This window comes from Typopeltis vanoorti, chromosome 8 (assembly GCF_054136105.1).
Source record: "Typopeltis vanoorti isolate ZY-2024b chromosome 8, IOZ_Tvanoo_1.0, whole genome shotgun sequence".
Taxonomy (NCBI): Eukaryota; Metazoa; Arthropoda; class Arachnida; order Uropygi; family Thelyphonidae; genus Typopeltis; species Typopeltis vanoorti.
Genome location: NC_143556.1, coordinates 27099606 through 27117083, shown reverse-complemented (window position 1 = coordinate 27117083; position 17478 = coordinate 27099606). Strand labels below are relative to the sequence as shown.

At 38.3% G+C, this 17478-nt stretch overlaps 1 protein-coding gene across 2 annotated transcripts in view; it reads left to right on the top strand.

Moving 5' to 3' along the window:
* LOC150103869 (ATP-binding cassette sub-family A member 2-like) overlaps positions 1 to 17478 on the top strand; it is a 975482-nt gene that overhangs the window by 528676 nt on the left and 429328 nt on the right. The window contains exons 27-28 of one of the 2 annotated variants that reach the window (XM_090397162.1): positions 3761 to 3997; positions 11639 to 11957. In XM_090397162.1, the coding sequence (XP_090253288.1) occupies positions 3761 to 3997; positions 11639 to 11957 (556 nt within the window). Of the gene's footprint in view, positions 1 to 3757; positions 3998 to 11638; positions 11958 to 17478 lie in introns of both variants that reach the window. The other variant, XM_090397161.1, reaches the window with a different exon arrangement.

Here is a 17478-nt window from a genome sequence, read left to right as displayed (position 1 = left end):
ATTCTTTATGATGGTCAGTATGGATTTGTAAAGGGTAGATCCTGTTTTAGTAATTTACTTGCATTTTATGATAAGGTGACAAGTGTGTTAGAGAAGGCAGAATCATATACGGTAATATTCTTAGACTTTGCAAAAGCGTTTGATAGATTACCACATGATCAGTTGGTGTACAAGCTACAAAGGATAGGAATAGATAATATATTGGGTAGATGGATCAGAGACTGGCTCTCTGAATGATACCAGCAGGTTGTGTATAATTGAGCAGTGTCTCAAAAAAGAAGGGTAACCAGTGGTGTGTCCCAGAGTTCTGTGTAACTTGTTTGTAAATGATATATCATGTAGACTGAATGGGGATCTTCAGTTATTTGTTGATGATGCCAAGTTAGGAAGAATTATAAATAGCACTGCTGATGCTTCAGGAAGATTTGAATAGACTTTTTACTTGGACAAAAGAGTGGGGTTGTAGCTTTAATATCAATAAGTACAAGGTGTTGCATTTTGGAGTGCAGAAATATAAGGCTGTGTACTATATCGATGGTGTCATACTGCAGGAAGTGGATGAGATTAGAGATTTGGAAGTGATGGTTGACAGTAAACTGTTTAAGAGGCATATTGCTAGTGTTGCAAAGGCTGCACATCATAGTGCTGCTATGACAAGTACTCTAACATGCAAGGATAATTATTATTATTATTACGGGTATCTCCATGGAGTCAGTAGACTCATCGCGGGAGACCCAAACTAGCAAAACAATATCTATCATATCTCTTCTTGAATTCATTTACAGACGAAGAGCTCACAACTAAGTCAGGCAATGAATTCCACTCATTCACCACCCTCCAGGCAAAAAACCTTGTTCTGACACCTTTGTTAACCACACTCTTCTTTAATTTCCAGAGATGACCTCTTGTTCTTCCATCACTATCACACAGCTGGATAAGGAAGTGGTTTTACTACTGTATAAGTCACTGGTCAGACTACACTTGGATTATTGTGCGTTTTTAACACAAAAACTGAGGGACACAAAAAGAGCTGTTTTTGTGTCCCTCCAAATTATGAAGACATTGTCATACCTCCACCATACTAAAGGTTTTGGGTCTAATTTTGAGAGGATGTCTGTTCATGGAAAAGCTAGAAACAGACATCCTCTCAATCCGACCCAAAACCTTTAGTATGGTGGAGGTATGTAGACGATGTCTTCATAATTTGGAGGGACACACAAAACCTTTCGTATGGTGGAGGTATGTAGATGATGTCTTCATAATTTGGAGGGGACACAAAAACAGCTCTTTTGTACTTTTTAACCAAAATTAACTCTTTCCATCAAAAAATACAATTCACTTTGGAACTGAAAAAAAGATAATCGACTATCATTTTTGGATACCCTAATCAAGAAACTAGCTGGACATATCAAACTAACAGTCTGCTGCAAACCAACACACTGGACTCTATCTTTATTTCAAATCAACTCACCATATTTCCCAGAAGCTCAGCATGATACATATGCTCAAAAATAGAGCCACGAACATCATCTCAGAAGAAAAAGAACTCTATGATGAGCTTACTCATATATCAGCGACATAATAAAAAATGGCTATCCAAGGAATTTAATCAACAAGATTCTTCATAGCAACCCCCACAACAACAATCTACCATCACTCAGTACAGATCATCCATAGTTATTCCTTATGCAAGTACAATGTCGAAAAAGATCGCAAAACTTTTTAAGCCTTTCAACATCAGAGTTGAGTTCAAACTAGTCAAGACCGTCCGTCACGTTTGAAGATTGCCAAATGATGTTAATGGTTTTTTTCAAAAATGCTGGAGTGTTCAACATCCCATGTGCTTGTGGTCTAAACTATATAGGACAGACATTGAGAAGCCTCGAAATCCAAAAAAAAAAAGAACATATAGGAGATGTTAATAACAACAGAACAGACAACTCAGGTCTAGCCCATCATTTCGCTATTACAAACCATACAATTGATTGGGATAGCAGCTCCATGCCTTATCTAGAAGAAGACTTCTGTTGTAGAAATTTCAAGGAAGCCGTAGTAGTCCTCCATTCTGGAGAAAATCTTAACAGTAACCAGAGAATGATAATAGCGGACATATGGAAAACATTAATAAGATCGCTCAGTCTGCCAGAATTTAATTTCGCTCAAAACTACAGATCATGCTCTCACAACAGTGGCTAACACAACACGCTCCATGCGTTCTGTTTCAATTTTTAATTTAAACGATAGTGTTACTCTATTTTCTCTGTACTAGCCACTTTGAGTTTTCTCTTACCGTTATAAGCCCTGAAGAAATCAAACAGCCCCGTTGGCAAAACTTGTTGGCATCAGATGTTTATAAATCATTGTCAATTAAAGATCAATATACAGGGTGTTCAGGATAAATTTGACATATTTATAATTAATTATATTTTTCCGTAAGTTACATGTATTAACACACACTTCTCTTCATTTAAAAGTTTGGACCCTTCTTCATTCATATACAAGATGTCAGAAAGGATGGATAGCTGGAACCCACCTGAATCATGGAAGAGAATAACTTGTATCATGATGATTCGTGCCCGCCATCAAAATAAGGATATTACGACTGCTGCCCAATGCTCCCTGAATACAGTAAAAACAATCAGGCATGAACTAGAGACTTGCAATGGTGACTACGAGGATGTAGCAAGAAGAAAGATCCCTAGCAGACGATCTGATTGCGTTCGTACAGCAGAATTCCTCGCAAATCTGCAGGAACAGGTGTTGAAGAACCCTGGCATTGGAATTCGGGCTTTGTTCGTGGAGTTGCTAACTGTAGTCAAGCCCTGGATAACAAGGGTAGCCAATGGTAGGCCGTATGTATGGCAGCAGGATTCGGCCCCTTGCCACACGTCTGGGAAAAGTCAAAAATGGTTGTCTGAAAATTTCTACGACTTCACCAGTCCAAATGTTTGGCCTCCAAACTCCCCAGACCTTAACCCCATGGATTATTTTGTATGGGGCGCAGTTGAAAAAGACACCAATCGCACTTCCAGTAATACAAAAGCCCAGTTAATGGATAAAATTAAAACAGTTTTTGCGGCCCTTCCCAGGGAGACTGTAGCATCAGCTTGTTCGAGGTTCCGAAGCAGAATTGAAGCTGTGATCGATGCTAATGGTGGTTATTTTGAGTAAATCTTGTTGATAGTATTGTAATTAACTCTGCCTGTAATGTTTTTTTGTCAATTCATTAAATTTAATAGATACAAAGAAGATTTTCTTTTTCCTTACGAAACTGTCAAATTTATCCCGAACACCCTGTATATTTCATTTTAATTATATGTTTGAATGACCAAATATGTTATCAGTTCAATAAACCTCCAATGATGAGTCTGCTGACTCCATGGAGGGTGTAATAATAATAATATCTGTTCTTATCTTCTTCTATCAAGAAGACTATCAGTAGTATTTTAGGAATTAATTTATCATTAATATCACAACACATTGTGTAATATTCTAATTGTTCACAATAGGTTGCCTTCAAGATCTTGGTTTTAAAATGTAAATAATCATGATTGTAATTGTAAATTATACTAGTGCATTTCTCTTGCACGGTTAAGTTCAGTTTTTTATTTTCTCTCATTTTTCCTATTTTGAACTGTAATAATGCATTTGAGGTTTGGTATTTTATTCTATATCACGTGCTTCTAAATTATGTTATCATTATTTAATAATTCTTAGTATTTTTAATGCATTTTTACTTTATTATTTGTATTATCAGCAGCAACCCCAAATTCCAAAACTGAAAAGTCACCAAAGAAAACAAAAAATGTTAATGGTTTAACTAAACTTACTCCTCATCAAGAAGATACAGTACAGCTGACAGAAGTAAATCACAGCCACCATCACTGTAATGGAGTAACAGTAGCAAGGGAAGGTATATCTAATGGGAAAAAAAAAAAGCCAGCAGATGATGGACGAGCTGATTATCATCAGCTGTCCAGTGCATTAATTGAGGATGGTAAGCAGATTTTCATTGGCTTCCTATTTTCATTTTATAAGTTCAGTTCTCAAGTATAATAACAATAAAAAACAGAATCTAGTTTTCATCCTTATTATACAAAGTATGCACTATTAGAGGTTTATGCAGGAAGTTGTCTGTGACCACTTTTTAGGGTGGATTATGATATAATTGTGCATGAAGGTGTCTTTCGCTATGTGTGGATTTTCTATAAATAAGACATAAAGCTAGAAATTCTTTAAAATAATGTTGTCAATCCTCCATAGTCCAGTCAGTATCTATCATTCCTTTTGATTGGAAAGACCTGATTTTGATTGCAGAAGCAGTGCCCTCTGATCCTTTGCTAAGGCCGTTGGATGCAACTTCTACCCTCCTGCACTTTCAACCTCTCCTCTCTTTCATAGATTTCATTGCTTCAAATCCCATCTAGTAAGTAGCCTTCATAAAAACTTTTCAAGTGAAGGTAAGTCAGCATTATAGAGAAGTGGCAGAGTTTCTTTTCTCACAAGACAGACAAATCATCCAAGAATATATGCTTTGACAGATGTAGCTACTGCATAAATAGGATTAACTCATTAATTCATTTTTATAAAACAATTTATATGAAACTAGGTTACTTGGTTTTATATAAATCTCAAGCCATTAAAAATAACAAGGTGAACAGTATTGTCTCATGTATTGTGACAACTAAACTACTGTAAACAGCATGCTTAGAAGTTTTTAAGCATATTGATTTGTATGGCCAACTCTCTCTCTCTCTCTCTCTCTCTCTCTCTCTCTCTCTCTCTCTCTATATATATATATATATATAGTAAACACTGCTATAGCAAACTAATGAAAAGTTCCAAACAGAATCTCCTAAGCACAGTGTTATGCTAGAAGAAATTCGCTATAGCAAACTGTCCACTATAACAAACTATTACTGTGGTCCTTAAGTTTTGCTATAGTGAAATTTGACTATAGCAAACTCAGTAAACAAAGTAAACTCAGATGTTTCAGTGATGACTTTTGATTTAACACAGTATGTGTTTCCCCTCCGAATTCTGATAAAGAGCACTTTTGATGACAGTAAGCTTCTGTCGTTATTATTAATATCCAACCTCCTTGGGATCAAAGGACTCATCACGAGAAGTCTGCTCTCTCATACAAGTTAAACAATAAAGGTCCCAAAACAGATACCTGTAACACTAGTGACCTTCCTCTTTTGGGATACCACTCCTCCTTGCACAACCTGCTGATACCTGTCCGGCAGCCTTTCAACTCACTGGGCTGTTATCTAATCCCATAAACCCAAACCATCAAAAAAAAGTCACATCACAAACAGACACAAACCAAACCAGAATCTCTTCACTTTGACATTCACTTTACTAACATCCATGCAATTATCACAAAAATAAATGATGTCATCACCATTTGCAGTCACCCAGACCAGACTTCCTATTCCTGACAGAAACCCACATTGCAACTACATCTCCTCCTGTCCATCCAGTGCCTACACACCACGATTCTTTTTGCCACAAGGATGGCACTTGTGCCTTTGTGAAATCTAACATAGCCTGCCAGAGCATGGCTAATTCAGAATCCCCTGCTTTTGACATTCTCAGCCTCAAGGTTTCTTTACCCATTCATTTGTTGCATTTACCAGTCTCTGACATTGATAACCATTCTGACCTCTTCACATTCCTTTCCATGAAACTTAACCATCTACAATCTAGCTATCCAAATAGTGAGGTCATGTGGCGATCTCAATGTTCACAGTTCCCGCTGGCTCCCATATTTCAACATCACTGACCAAGTTGGACAATTATTGCCATTAGTAATGACCTAACTCAAATTGTGCATCTACCTACTCAAATTCCATAAGCTGCTTCACTCTCTAAATACTTTGGATTTCTTTTTGACCAGGTCTCCTTTTAGATATGCTGTAGAGGTCACCTCCCCTCTTGGCAGCTCTGATCACAATCTTGTACGTGTCTCTTCTCGCATAGAACTTCCCTTCCCTAACCACTCCCAACCTCACGTCCTCTGGCCTTACAAAGAAACAAACTGGGATGATCCTGGGAATTTCTACTCCTTTTTTTGATCTGAATATTGTTTCCACTCATCTGACACAAACCTACTGTGAAAAAGTTACAGAAATTATTCTCAATGGTGTGAAGACCTTCATCCCAAATTCAAGGCATAATCCTCATTCCCTTTCCAAGCCTTGGTTTATCTGAAAGTGTGCCAAAGCAGTCGAAGAAAAAAATTTAGCTTACTGCAAGTGGCTGACTTCAAGAACTGCAGCATCATACTTTGTCTACATCAAAGCACATGTCATATGCAAATCAGTCTTCAGCAGATCCAAATAATTTTCCTCCTGTCTGAATGGAAGCTGTGCCCTCTGGTCCTTTGCTAAAGCTGTTGGATGCAACTTCTACTCTCCTGCACTTTCACCCCCCCCCCCCTTCTCATTCTGATGGCTGGCACCACTGTTACTTTACCTAAATATAAAGCTGACTGCCTGGCGTCGCTCTTTATCTCAAACTCCTGCATTGATAACCAAGAGAAATAAATCATCTCCTACCATACCAGAATCCAAGCACTGTATACCTCCTTTAGTTGTTGGATTTAAAAAAAAAAATTAGGAAACTGCTGAAAAACTTGGATACTGAAAAAGTCTTCTGGTCATGATGGTATCTCTCCAGTTGTTTTTGAACATTCTGCTCCAGAATTAGCACCCATCCTGCATCATCTCTGCAATTTACTATATGTATCTGGTACTTATTCCAGTGAATGGAAACAATCTCATATTCATCCTATTCCTAAAAAGGGTGATAGAAGTCAACCATCAAACTACTGACCAATTGCTGTCACCTCAGTCCTTTCCAAAATAATGGAGAAAGTCATCAGTAGCCAACTTCCCCACTACTTAGATGCTCGCCAATTAATCAGCAACCGTCAGTACAGATTCCACCATTCAAGATCCACAGCTGACCATATAGCTTACATCACCCATTAATGTACACATACCATGGAAAAGTTTGATGAAACTCATGCTGTTGTCCTTGACATTTCCAAAGCCTTTGATCATGTGTGGCATCGTACAATGCTCAACAAATTACCATCCTTTGGTCTCCTGTCACCTTTTGTAATTGTGTAGTCAGTTTTCTCTCTGGTTGTTTTCTGTGACTCATGATAGATGGCTCCCTCCCTTTGAACTTCACCATCAATGCTGGATTGCCTCAAGGCTCTGTCCTATGACCTACTCTCTTTCTGTTGTTCATAAATGACCTGCTCCCAATCACCACTAATCCTGTACACATCTTTGTTGACGATAGTGCTCTCCATTCATCCTACTCATTTGACAATCCATGCAGTACTCTGACATCCCAATCTACAAGATTTTTGTTTAAGAGATACTTGTGCATTAGAAGTTTCTTCAATTAACATGAAAAAACACAAGGGAAAAGTAATACTATTTATTTAAGGCCATATATTTCAGCCTGAATATTACAGGCCATCATCAGTGGTGACGATAGTTAATTACAAAATAAAATGCAAACAATAGATGATTTGAAAATGTAAGAGCTGCAAGTTATTATACATAAATAACATTCTTTGATGAAATGTCAAATCCAAGACCTTCAATTCTCATGTACACTCTACATACTTGCTGAGGTAGCTATCCCTCAAAAACTCGAGAAATTGACTTTCTTTACTTCCAGTTGCTATCTCATAATCCCAGTCTTTATTGCCGTAATTAAAATTATCCCTAATGATCACCATTTTCCCATTTGTTTGACTAATTTGCATATACATTTCCTGTCACTACCCTTCACATTACCAGGTCTTTAGCAACATCCAATGAATTATTTCATTCTATTCGCCTCTATTTCACACCATACTGCCTCATAACCACTACCACTATTTACCCTTTCTATCTTCACGAAATACATCATAATCTTCCATCTGTATTCCTGTCAAGATGTCATTATCATCCAACCACATCTCACTTATTCCAACAATTTTTGGGTGAATGGTCTCAATCGATGCAGCAATTTTATTTCTCTTGTTTCTTATACTTCTAGCATTCGTATGCAAATATAACAGCTCATTCCTGGATCTGTTATAAGTTTCACTGTTGCCACTTATTAAATCTGACTTCTCCATACTTTCTTTGAGCCATTTCTTTTTCTCCTTACCCATCCCATACCCTTCTTCAAATCGAATTGTTTTCCCTTCATCCTAGGCCATCCCATTCCCTTCTTGTCTAAACATGCACACACATTCACTTCCTCTTTGAGCATCAACCTTTCTCATGCTGTGTTCTCCTGTCCATCCTGAGTCTTTCCTTTTCCCTGTTTTTCTTGCACACTTGGTCACTTGTTCTCTACATTCATGCTGCCCACTATTCCCTTTCATAAGCACCACTTCAGTTTTTCCTTCCTCGCTTTCTTGCTCTTTTATATCACTTCTTATTTGCTCAGATTCATTTTCTGCACTCATTACTCTCTCTTCCAGCAGCAGTCTCTCTCCAAATGACTCACCCAAACCATTCAATACAGTTCATCACTCTTGTACAGTTTAATTTATCCTTCAAACTCATTCCATACATTAGCAAACTGCATTCCTTTCTCTTCACACATTTCCTGTAACATATCATTCAGAATTCTTGCTCTCTGCCTTATCTCATCACTGTCATATACCTGGGTAGTATACTGACTACCTTTCCTATCACACTATTATCTTTTATCATTCTCAACAACCTTCTGATATTCAATTTTACATTCTCTTTGTTCCCAGTCAAGCCATTTATTCCTTCTGCATCTTCTCGTTTACCATACCTGTAAGGGTTTGGCTCCCTGGAATCGGTTCATCCGGAGATAGGGATGCTATCCCCGTAAAGCACCGCGCCTCCTGCGGTGTCCGGAGCGCTCCTGTCGGCCCTTGAAAATCCAAGGGAGAGAGTGTGATTTTCGTGCCGGACCGTACCCATATCCGCAGCAGGTCTCCAAGGTGAACAGCCTCTAGTCGATAGAATAATGTAGGTAAGGGAAGTCGGCAAGACGGATCCGTAACCTCGGGACAAGGATTGGCTCTGAGGACTGGGGTCCGAAGCGGGTATGGCACTGCACCGGGACTGGGCGAAACTGTCCAGTGATGGAACGGTTGAGCCCGGACCAGCGTTGGGGCCTTCTCGTGGAATGCCTCAGCTGCGCGGCATGCCGGATGGCCCGTCTGGCGCGACCGTTTCGGCCGGCAACTAACAGCCGACTCAGAACTGGCACGGACCAGGGGAATCCGACTGTCTAATTAAAACAAAGCATATTGCGAAATGGTTGTTGAGAGGTGTTGACGCAATGTGATTTCTACCCAGTGCTATGAATGTTTAAGTGAAAGAATATCAATTAAGATTGCGGGTGATCGGTGGTAGTAAACATGACTCTCATTGAGGTGGACATGTAGTTATTGATTGTGAGTAGTTTTAATGAATAAATAACAGGATAATAATTGATTGAAGTATAACTAGCCAATTTTAATTGTATATTGTGAGATTGGAGAGTGCATAATGCACAGTTTGTAAGAAAATTTTATAAATATCTAGCAGGATTATATTTGAATGACATTTATATAGCCAAATTTCTATTGTGAGATAGGAGAGTGCATAATGCACAGAAGTTAATTCCCGGAGACAGCTCACACCACACCGGGTCCGGCTGGCCTCACAGAGAGGTCCCGAAGGTGTTTGCTATTAGAGCAGCACATGACATAGAGAAGTGGCCTCCAGATGCCCTTTTAAGGCATCATCTTGATTTTCATTTTCAGTAGCATAAGTCATTGGGGTGAGTCCATTGATAGCTGCTGTAAATCACCAGGGGAAGCCTGGTGAGTGTATTTTGCACATCTGGTAATTCCTGTAGTCACTTAGTGATAACGCAGGTCTGGCAGGCCTCAGATAGAGACTGCTTAAGGAGTATGCTCAGTAGGGATGTTACTACTGAAATATGCTGCTCTTAATGTGGGGAATTGCCATCCCACCCGTGCACCTATGCACACGAGCTTTATCGTAGGAAATTTTGGTTATCTGACCCACTGTCTGTGGTTGGGAAGAGGTGAGAGTGCCCTAAAGGCTCTCCTCCCCTATGAGCATATAACGTAGGGAATCTGTCTTTAATCCCGACTCATTGGCACTGGGCCTCTCATGTGATTGCGGATTGTGGAACTCTCTGAGTTGACACATCCAATTATGAGTTACTCTAGATAAATAAGTAGAAAGGCTCTAAGATAATATAGAGCGAAGTTTTTGAAATGGTGATGTTTCTGTTCATTGATAGGGTTAGGGGGAATCTAGTTAATAGTTTTAAGTTAGTATGTAAGTTAATTCTTAGCTAGGTTAAGGAAATAAACTTACAATGGATTGGTGAAAACAGGAGTAAATGAGAGCCTTTCAGGAGAAGTTCTAGTGGCCCGGCACAGGCTGGTGCATCTTTTGACGAGAGTGAGAGCATGAACTATACAGGTCTGTAGAATTATTGATTGTGGCAAGTATTATGGCCTTTAGGTCATTAAAGCAAGATGGGAACACATTGCCAAGAGAGCCTGAACTGATTTTATAATAGGAGCAGTTGGGGTGATGAACCTCAAGGTTGATGCAACTGTATACTGTAAGAGAGCACTAGAGTGGGCACTAGTGATATGAAATAGTATAATGAAAGACAGTATTGTAAGGGGTGATGAACCTCAAGGTTGATGCAACTGTATACCGTAAGAGAACACTAGAATGAGCACTAGTGGAAATCAGTATGGAGGCAGTTGTGTATTGTAAGAGAGTACTAGTCAGGGGTATGAACCTCAATGTTGTTGCAATTGTATACTGTAGGAGAACATAACCTGATGATTAAGATTACAGGTGAGGTTTACCCTATTGATGAGAGTGAGCAGGATTACTATCGCAACTAGTCGTTGCGATAGTAATCCTGCTCAGTACGAGAGGAACCGCAGGTTCGGACACTTGGTACATGTGCTTGGTCGAGTGACCAGTGGTGCGAAGCTACCATCCGTGGGATTATGACTGAACGCCTCTAAGTCAGAATCCCGTCTAGCCACTGCAACGATACCGTTCATGCCTCGCGCGTTAAAAGGCAACGTTAAAACTCAAATATCTCATGGTATCACTCAATTTAGAAATTAGACAATATTGCCACACATTAAATATAAAATTTACTTATCTTTTTGCAACCTATACAATGACTGATATGTAAAACTAGTATCCTAGATGCCTTGCATTATTCATTTCTTCTTTATTTATTATTCTTCACATCTTAAGCCACATGAGAATTTTGTTACTTATATTTCCAATGTCTTAAGTGTTATCCATTTTCTTTATAAGGAATTTTTGAATATGGAAGAAAATAAATAACTCCAGGTGGAATGAACTTATATTCAAACATTTTTAACCAAGATGAGTCTCATGATTCCATCAGCTTTCTTAATAATAAGAAGAATAATATATTAAAATGATAAAGTTAGTAAAATTGAAATATAAAAAATTATATAAATATTGATTTCAAATATCTTGTAATGCCAGAAGTATATAAAAGCATGCTCAATGTGTATATACAATATGGTATGTTTTCTAAATGTAACTATCATTTCCAGGTTCTATTGACAGATCTTTAGGTATAGAAGGAGGAAGTGGAAGTTATAAAATAACAGGAAAGTTGCTTCTTGTTCAGCAGTTTGCTGGTATTATGTTAAAAAGATTTCATTGCACAAGACGGAATTGGAAAGGACTTTTTTCTCAAATTCTTTTGCCTGCATTTTTTGTTAGCATTGCAATGTCAGTTGCTTTAACAGCACCAAAAATAGAGGACCTGCCTCCAATTGTGCTTAGCCCATCCCAATACTACAATTATACCCAACCTGAAGGAAATACTATTCCATATTCTAATGATCATGAAGATTTGAAGTTACAAAGGTAAAAATATATTTTTTTCACCACAATAAATAAATAAATAAATAAATAAATAAATCTGTAGAGATCTCAAATTTTAAAGATTTTAGAACTGATTAGATCTTAAAATATCTGTTATATTAATAATAATTAGAATTATTTATTTTTTTATATCACTTCCACACACAAGATGTTGCCAAACCTACAGTAGATTGATGCCATATCTGGGCAGGGTTAAAACAGAAAGATTCTGTCTATTAATTCTGCCGACCTGGTTGGCTGAGTGGTTAGCATATTTGCTCTCCAGCCAAAAGGCTGTGGGTTCGAATCCCACCATGGACATGGATGTCTGTGATTGCATGTGGAAATTCTAGTGGTGGGTGGTAGATGGCTTCTTATAGAGATGAAGAGTTGTAGAGTAGGTGCCCTCCCTTGATGAGTCATTGGACTCCCTGGAGATTTAATGTAATAATAATCTTCTTTTGGAGGAACTATAGATTGTGGTCTTTTGAAAAGGGGACTTAATAGAAAAGATTCTTGCAGAAAACAAAGGAAGATGGGATTAAAGAAGTAGGAGTAGTAAGTGTTCAGTCAGTTGGCAGTTGAATTATCCTATCCTAATTTTACGCTCACACGTAGACCACTTTTTACCGTGTAGGCATTCGGAACCGAAATCCTATGGAATAGGTTGGTTACTCCTTATTCCTGGAGGTATCTTATGACTGTAGCCTGTGTGTTCACGAGGTCAATTTGCCTACTTGCGGGATGAAAAACCCTAGATAAACTGGGGTGGGGGGGACCCTGCTGCCCACACCCAAGACCGGCTAACTTGACTATGGCTGAGGAAGATCCTTGAGCTTCTCACGTTGTTGATGGGAATCGAACCTAGGACACTCCTTCCCCAGGCATATGGTTGCGAAGTGCATAGCCACTAGGCTAACTGCATGGACAGTTGAATTATAAATGAATATATTGCTTTTTTTTTAGCCAAATGGGGAGGGAGGGGGGATGCACTTCTTCTGAACACTATCTCTAGAAATATCTGTTTAAAAGACAAAAAGCAGACAGTTGAATTATAAATGAATATATTGCTTTTTTTTTTTTTTTTAGCCAAAATGGAGAGGGTGGGGATGCACTTCTTCTGAACACTACCTCTAGAAATATCTTATAAAAGATGATATGGAATTTGACTGTGTTAAAGATGGTGACTGGAGCAAGTTCATTTAACTGAAATGCCTTCCTCTGGACAGCATTAAGAATCTTTAGAGAGGATTTGGGATTTGTGCCAGAGAAGACAAAGATAAGTGTTAGTCTAAGAAGAGAGACCTAGCCTTGACTATTGTGCTGTTGGAGTTACCAAAGCTAAGGTCTATTTTGTGAGTAAAGAGACAGAATTTTGTTTTGAAAACATTGAAGGTAATTAACTCATCAATGCTCCATTATAGAGGGATAGTATGGGGACTTAATTACAATGAGTGGAGTCAGTCAGCTTGCTGAGAAACTCCCTTTGCTAAAATTTATCATATGCCTTGGAAATGTTCATGTATAACAGCACTGTTTTCTTCAAACCAGGACACATGTTCAGAGGTGAGTGATGTAGCTGAGATGAACTGCAGTGAATTGAGTGGCAATATTTATTCTGATGGTTACTGATTAACTGGCAAATCTCCAGGTAATGAAGAAGTTGACTATTGATGATCTTCTTCATTACTTCAGATATCATTGAGATGAGAGCAATAGGCCAATAATTTGATGGCAGTCATTTATCTTCTTTTTTTAATGGAAGCACAGAAATTTCTTCTAATAATCTTTGTGTGCTTCCAGAAGGCTTGACTACTATTTGAGGAGGAGACAAATTTTCTGCATTTGGCTCTTTCAGAGTCTTGGATTTCTTACTTAATGTTGATGTGTAGAAGAGAAAATGCACATCTAAAGATAATAATTAACTAATTACAGTTACTGAGACATCTTCTTGAGCACAAAGAAATATACTAAGCACAGGCACACCAACAGTAAAGCGCACTGACAGTATAGTATACTTCTTTGTGTCCATGAAGATGCCTTAGTGACTAGGATGAAATATTATTATTATTATTATTATTATTACGGGTATCTCCATGGAGTCAGTAGACTCATCGCGGGAGACCCAAACTAGCAAAACAATATCTGTCATATCTCTTCTTGAATTCATTTACAGACGAAGAGCTCACAACTAAGTCAGGCAATGAATTCCACTCATTCACCACCCTCCAGGCAAAAAACCTTGTTCTGACACCTTTGTTAACTACACTCTTCTTTAATTTCCAGAGATGACCTCTTGTTCTTCCATCACTTTCACACAGCTGAAACATTTCCCCTGCATCAATCCTATAAAAACCTTTTAGTAATTTGAATGTTTCTATCATATCCCCTCTTCTTCGCCTATCAACCAATCTCTGCAATCCACAAGCTCTCAATCTATCAATGTAGGGAGCATTTTTTATATCACTCACCAACTTGGTCACTCTTCTCTGAACCCTCTCCACAGCCTCCTCATCTCCAAGGAATCCAGGTGACCAGACCTGAGCACAGTAATCCAAATGTGGAAGTATCAATGCTTTATAAAGGGGAATAATAACCTCTTTATCTCTGGATGTCAGTGTGTTCCTCAACAACCAAGTAATCCTATGTGCAATCTTGGACACCTTAGCAATGTGTCCTCTGAACTTCATCTCCCTATCTACCAATACCCCTAAGTCCCTAGCCTCATCAATCTCTTGGAGTACCTTTCCATCGATGTAGTACACAGCTGGTAATCTTTTAATCCCAAAATGCATGACTTTACACTTTTCCACATTGAACTGACATCCATTTTCTTTTGCCCATTTTACCAGCTTATTTAAATCCTCCTGCAAACTTTCAACATCAGCTTGATTTTTTATTGCACTACACAACTTTGCATCATCAGCAAACAACTGAATATCTCCCTTTAAGCCGTTTCCTATATCATTTATATACAAATTAAACAACATTGGCCCAAGCACAGAGCCCTGAGGCACACCACTGGTCACCTGCCTCATTCTGGACTCGGCTCCTCCATACACCACCTTATGGTATCTCTCCCTGAGCCATTCTCCTATCCATATCACCAATTTAATATCCATTCCCATCTGCTCCAATTTGCGTAACAGTGTTCTATGGGGTATCCTGTCAAAAGCCTTAGCAAAATCCAGAAGTACCACTGTGTAGCCAGTTCCTTTGTCCAACTCAGATGTTATTCTATTATGAATAGTTAATAGATTGCTAAGGCAGGATCTACCTTTAACAAAACCATGTTGGCCTCTATAGATATTAGTTTAATAATCTAATTAGCTAAGTTTTAATGCGAATAAAAGTTGAGCAGCTCTCAGATGTGAACTGTAGACTAAAATACAGAAATATTATTGAAAAGAAAATGAAAGAGTTTGAGAACAGGAATCAAGCCTTGGAGATTCAGTGGCAAACTCTGAAGGAAACATTGATTGATTCTGCCAGAGAGGCATGTGGTGAGGTTGTGTGCAAGGATAAAAAAATCAGAACTCCCTGGTGGACACAGGAAGTTAAAGAGGCAGTGAAGGAAAAGAAGAAAGCATATCAAAAGTTCCTGGCAAATAAGTCAGCTTTTACTCTTACAGAATACAGAGACAAATGTAAGAAAGCTAAACAGTGTGTAAAACTAGCTAAACAAAAGTCATGGGAGGACTTTGGCAAGAATATAGAAAATAAATATCAAGAAGGTGGCAAAATATTCTGGAGGTTGTTGAAGAAGCTTAGGAATGGAGGAAAGAGTGCTGTAAAAGGAATTAGAGATGATAAAGGTGAAATGAAAACAGGAGAAAAAGATATCCTTGAAGTATGGAGTAATTACTTTGAAAAACTGCTAAATGAAACAAGTAGTGATGACAGCACAGTGATAAAAAACACTGACCAGGCATGCAGTCAGGAATACATATCCATACTTGAAGTAGAAAAAGCCATCAACGGCTTGAAATGTGGAAAGGCAGCAGGAGTAGATGATATTCGACCAGAAATGCTGAAGTATGGTGGTATAAGAGTCTTACAGTGGCTGCACTGCATAGTTCAGAAAGCCTGGACAGAGGGACGAATTCCCGATGATTGGAGTAGAGCTCTCATAGTACCCATATATAAAAAGGGAAATAAAACTGAATGTGAGAATTACAGAGGTATTTCCCTACTGAGTGTTCCTGGCAAGATCTATGCAAGTATACTTGAGAAACGGTTGAGAAGAATTGTGGAAGAAAAGCTTGGTGAAGAACAAGCTGGATTCAGGCCAAATAGAGGCTGTCAGGATCAGATCTTCACTTTACGACAAATAGTCGAGAAAGCATGGGAATATAACAAAGATCTGTATTTAAGTTTTGTCGATTTGGAAAAGGCATATGACAAGGTGCCAAGAGAGAAGCTATTCAATACGCTGCAGTTATATGGTGTCAATGGGGCATTATATCAAGCAATACTTAGTCTTTATTTGAGTTGTGAGTCAGCAGTTAGAATTGAAGGAAGTACAGGAAGATGGTTTAATGTTAAATCTGGTGTGAGACAAGGATGTACATTATCCCCTCTGTTATTCATTATCTATATGGATCACATTATGAAGGAATGTGGTATTAAACCTGATATCAAAATTGGAGATGTTAATGTCAGCTCTTTGCTTTATGCAGATGATGTTATACTTCTAAATAAATCCGCTACAAGTCTGCAAGATTCTCTGACAAAATTGAATAGCTGTTGTAATAGATATGGTATGAAGGTCAGCAATAAAAAGACAAAGACAATGAAAATAGGCAGAATCATTGAAAATGTCAACTATGTTGTGAATGGAGAACCGGTGGAACAAGTAAAACATTTCAGCTACTTAGGCACAATTTTTACTGAAGATGGTAAACTAAATATAGAAATAGACAACAGAATCAGCAAAGCTGGTATCGTGGGAAGTCAATTGAATAAATTCATATGGAATAAGAAAGAAATTAGTCGGAACACTAAATTAGCTGTATACAAGACTGTGTTCAAACCAATTTTAACTTATGGATCTGAGAGCTGGGTCAGAAGTAAAACACTTGACCAAAGACTAGAGACCGCAGATATGAGAGTCCTGAGAAAGATTAGAGGCGTGAACAGATGGCATCAATGGCAATATCATATTAAAAATCAGGATATTAGGAAAGAACTTGACATTGTCAGCATCCAGGAATGCGTTAGCAGAGCTAATCTCAGATGGTATGGTCACTTAAATAGAATGGGAGAGGAAAGATTAGCAAAACAAGTGTTCTCTGCCAGGTTGGCAGGGAAACGACCCAGAGGAAGACCAAGATATAGGTGGATTGATACGGTACAAAGTGCCTTAGACGATAGAAATATAAGATCTGATAATGTTGGAGTCTTGACAAGTAACAGACTGATTTGGAGGAAAATTGTAGATAGGAAGTTAGTGATGATGTAATTTTTTCATGTAGTACTGTCATATCCTGTACACCCCTTGAGGGTACATGGCAGGAATTTGTTG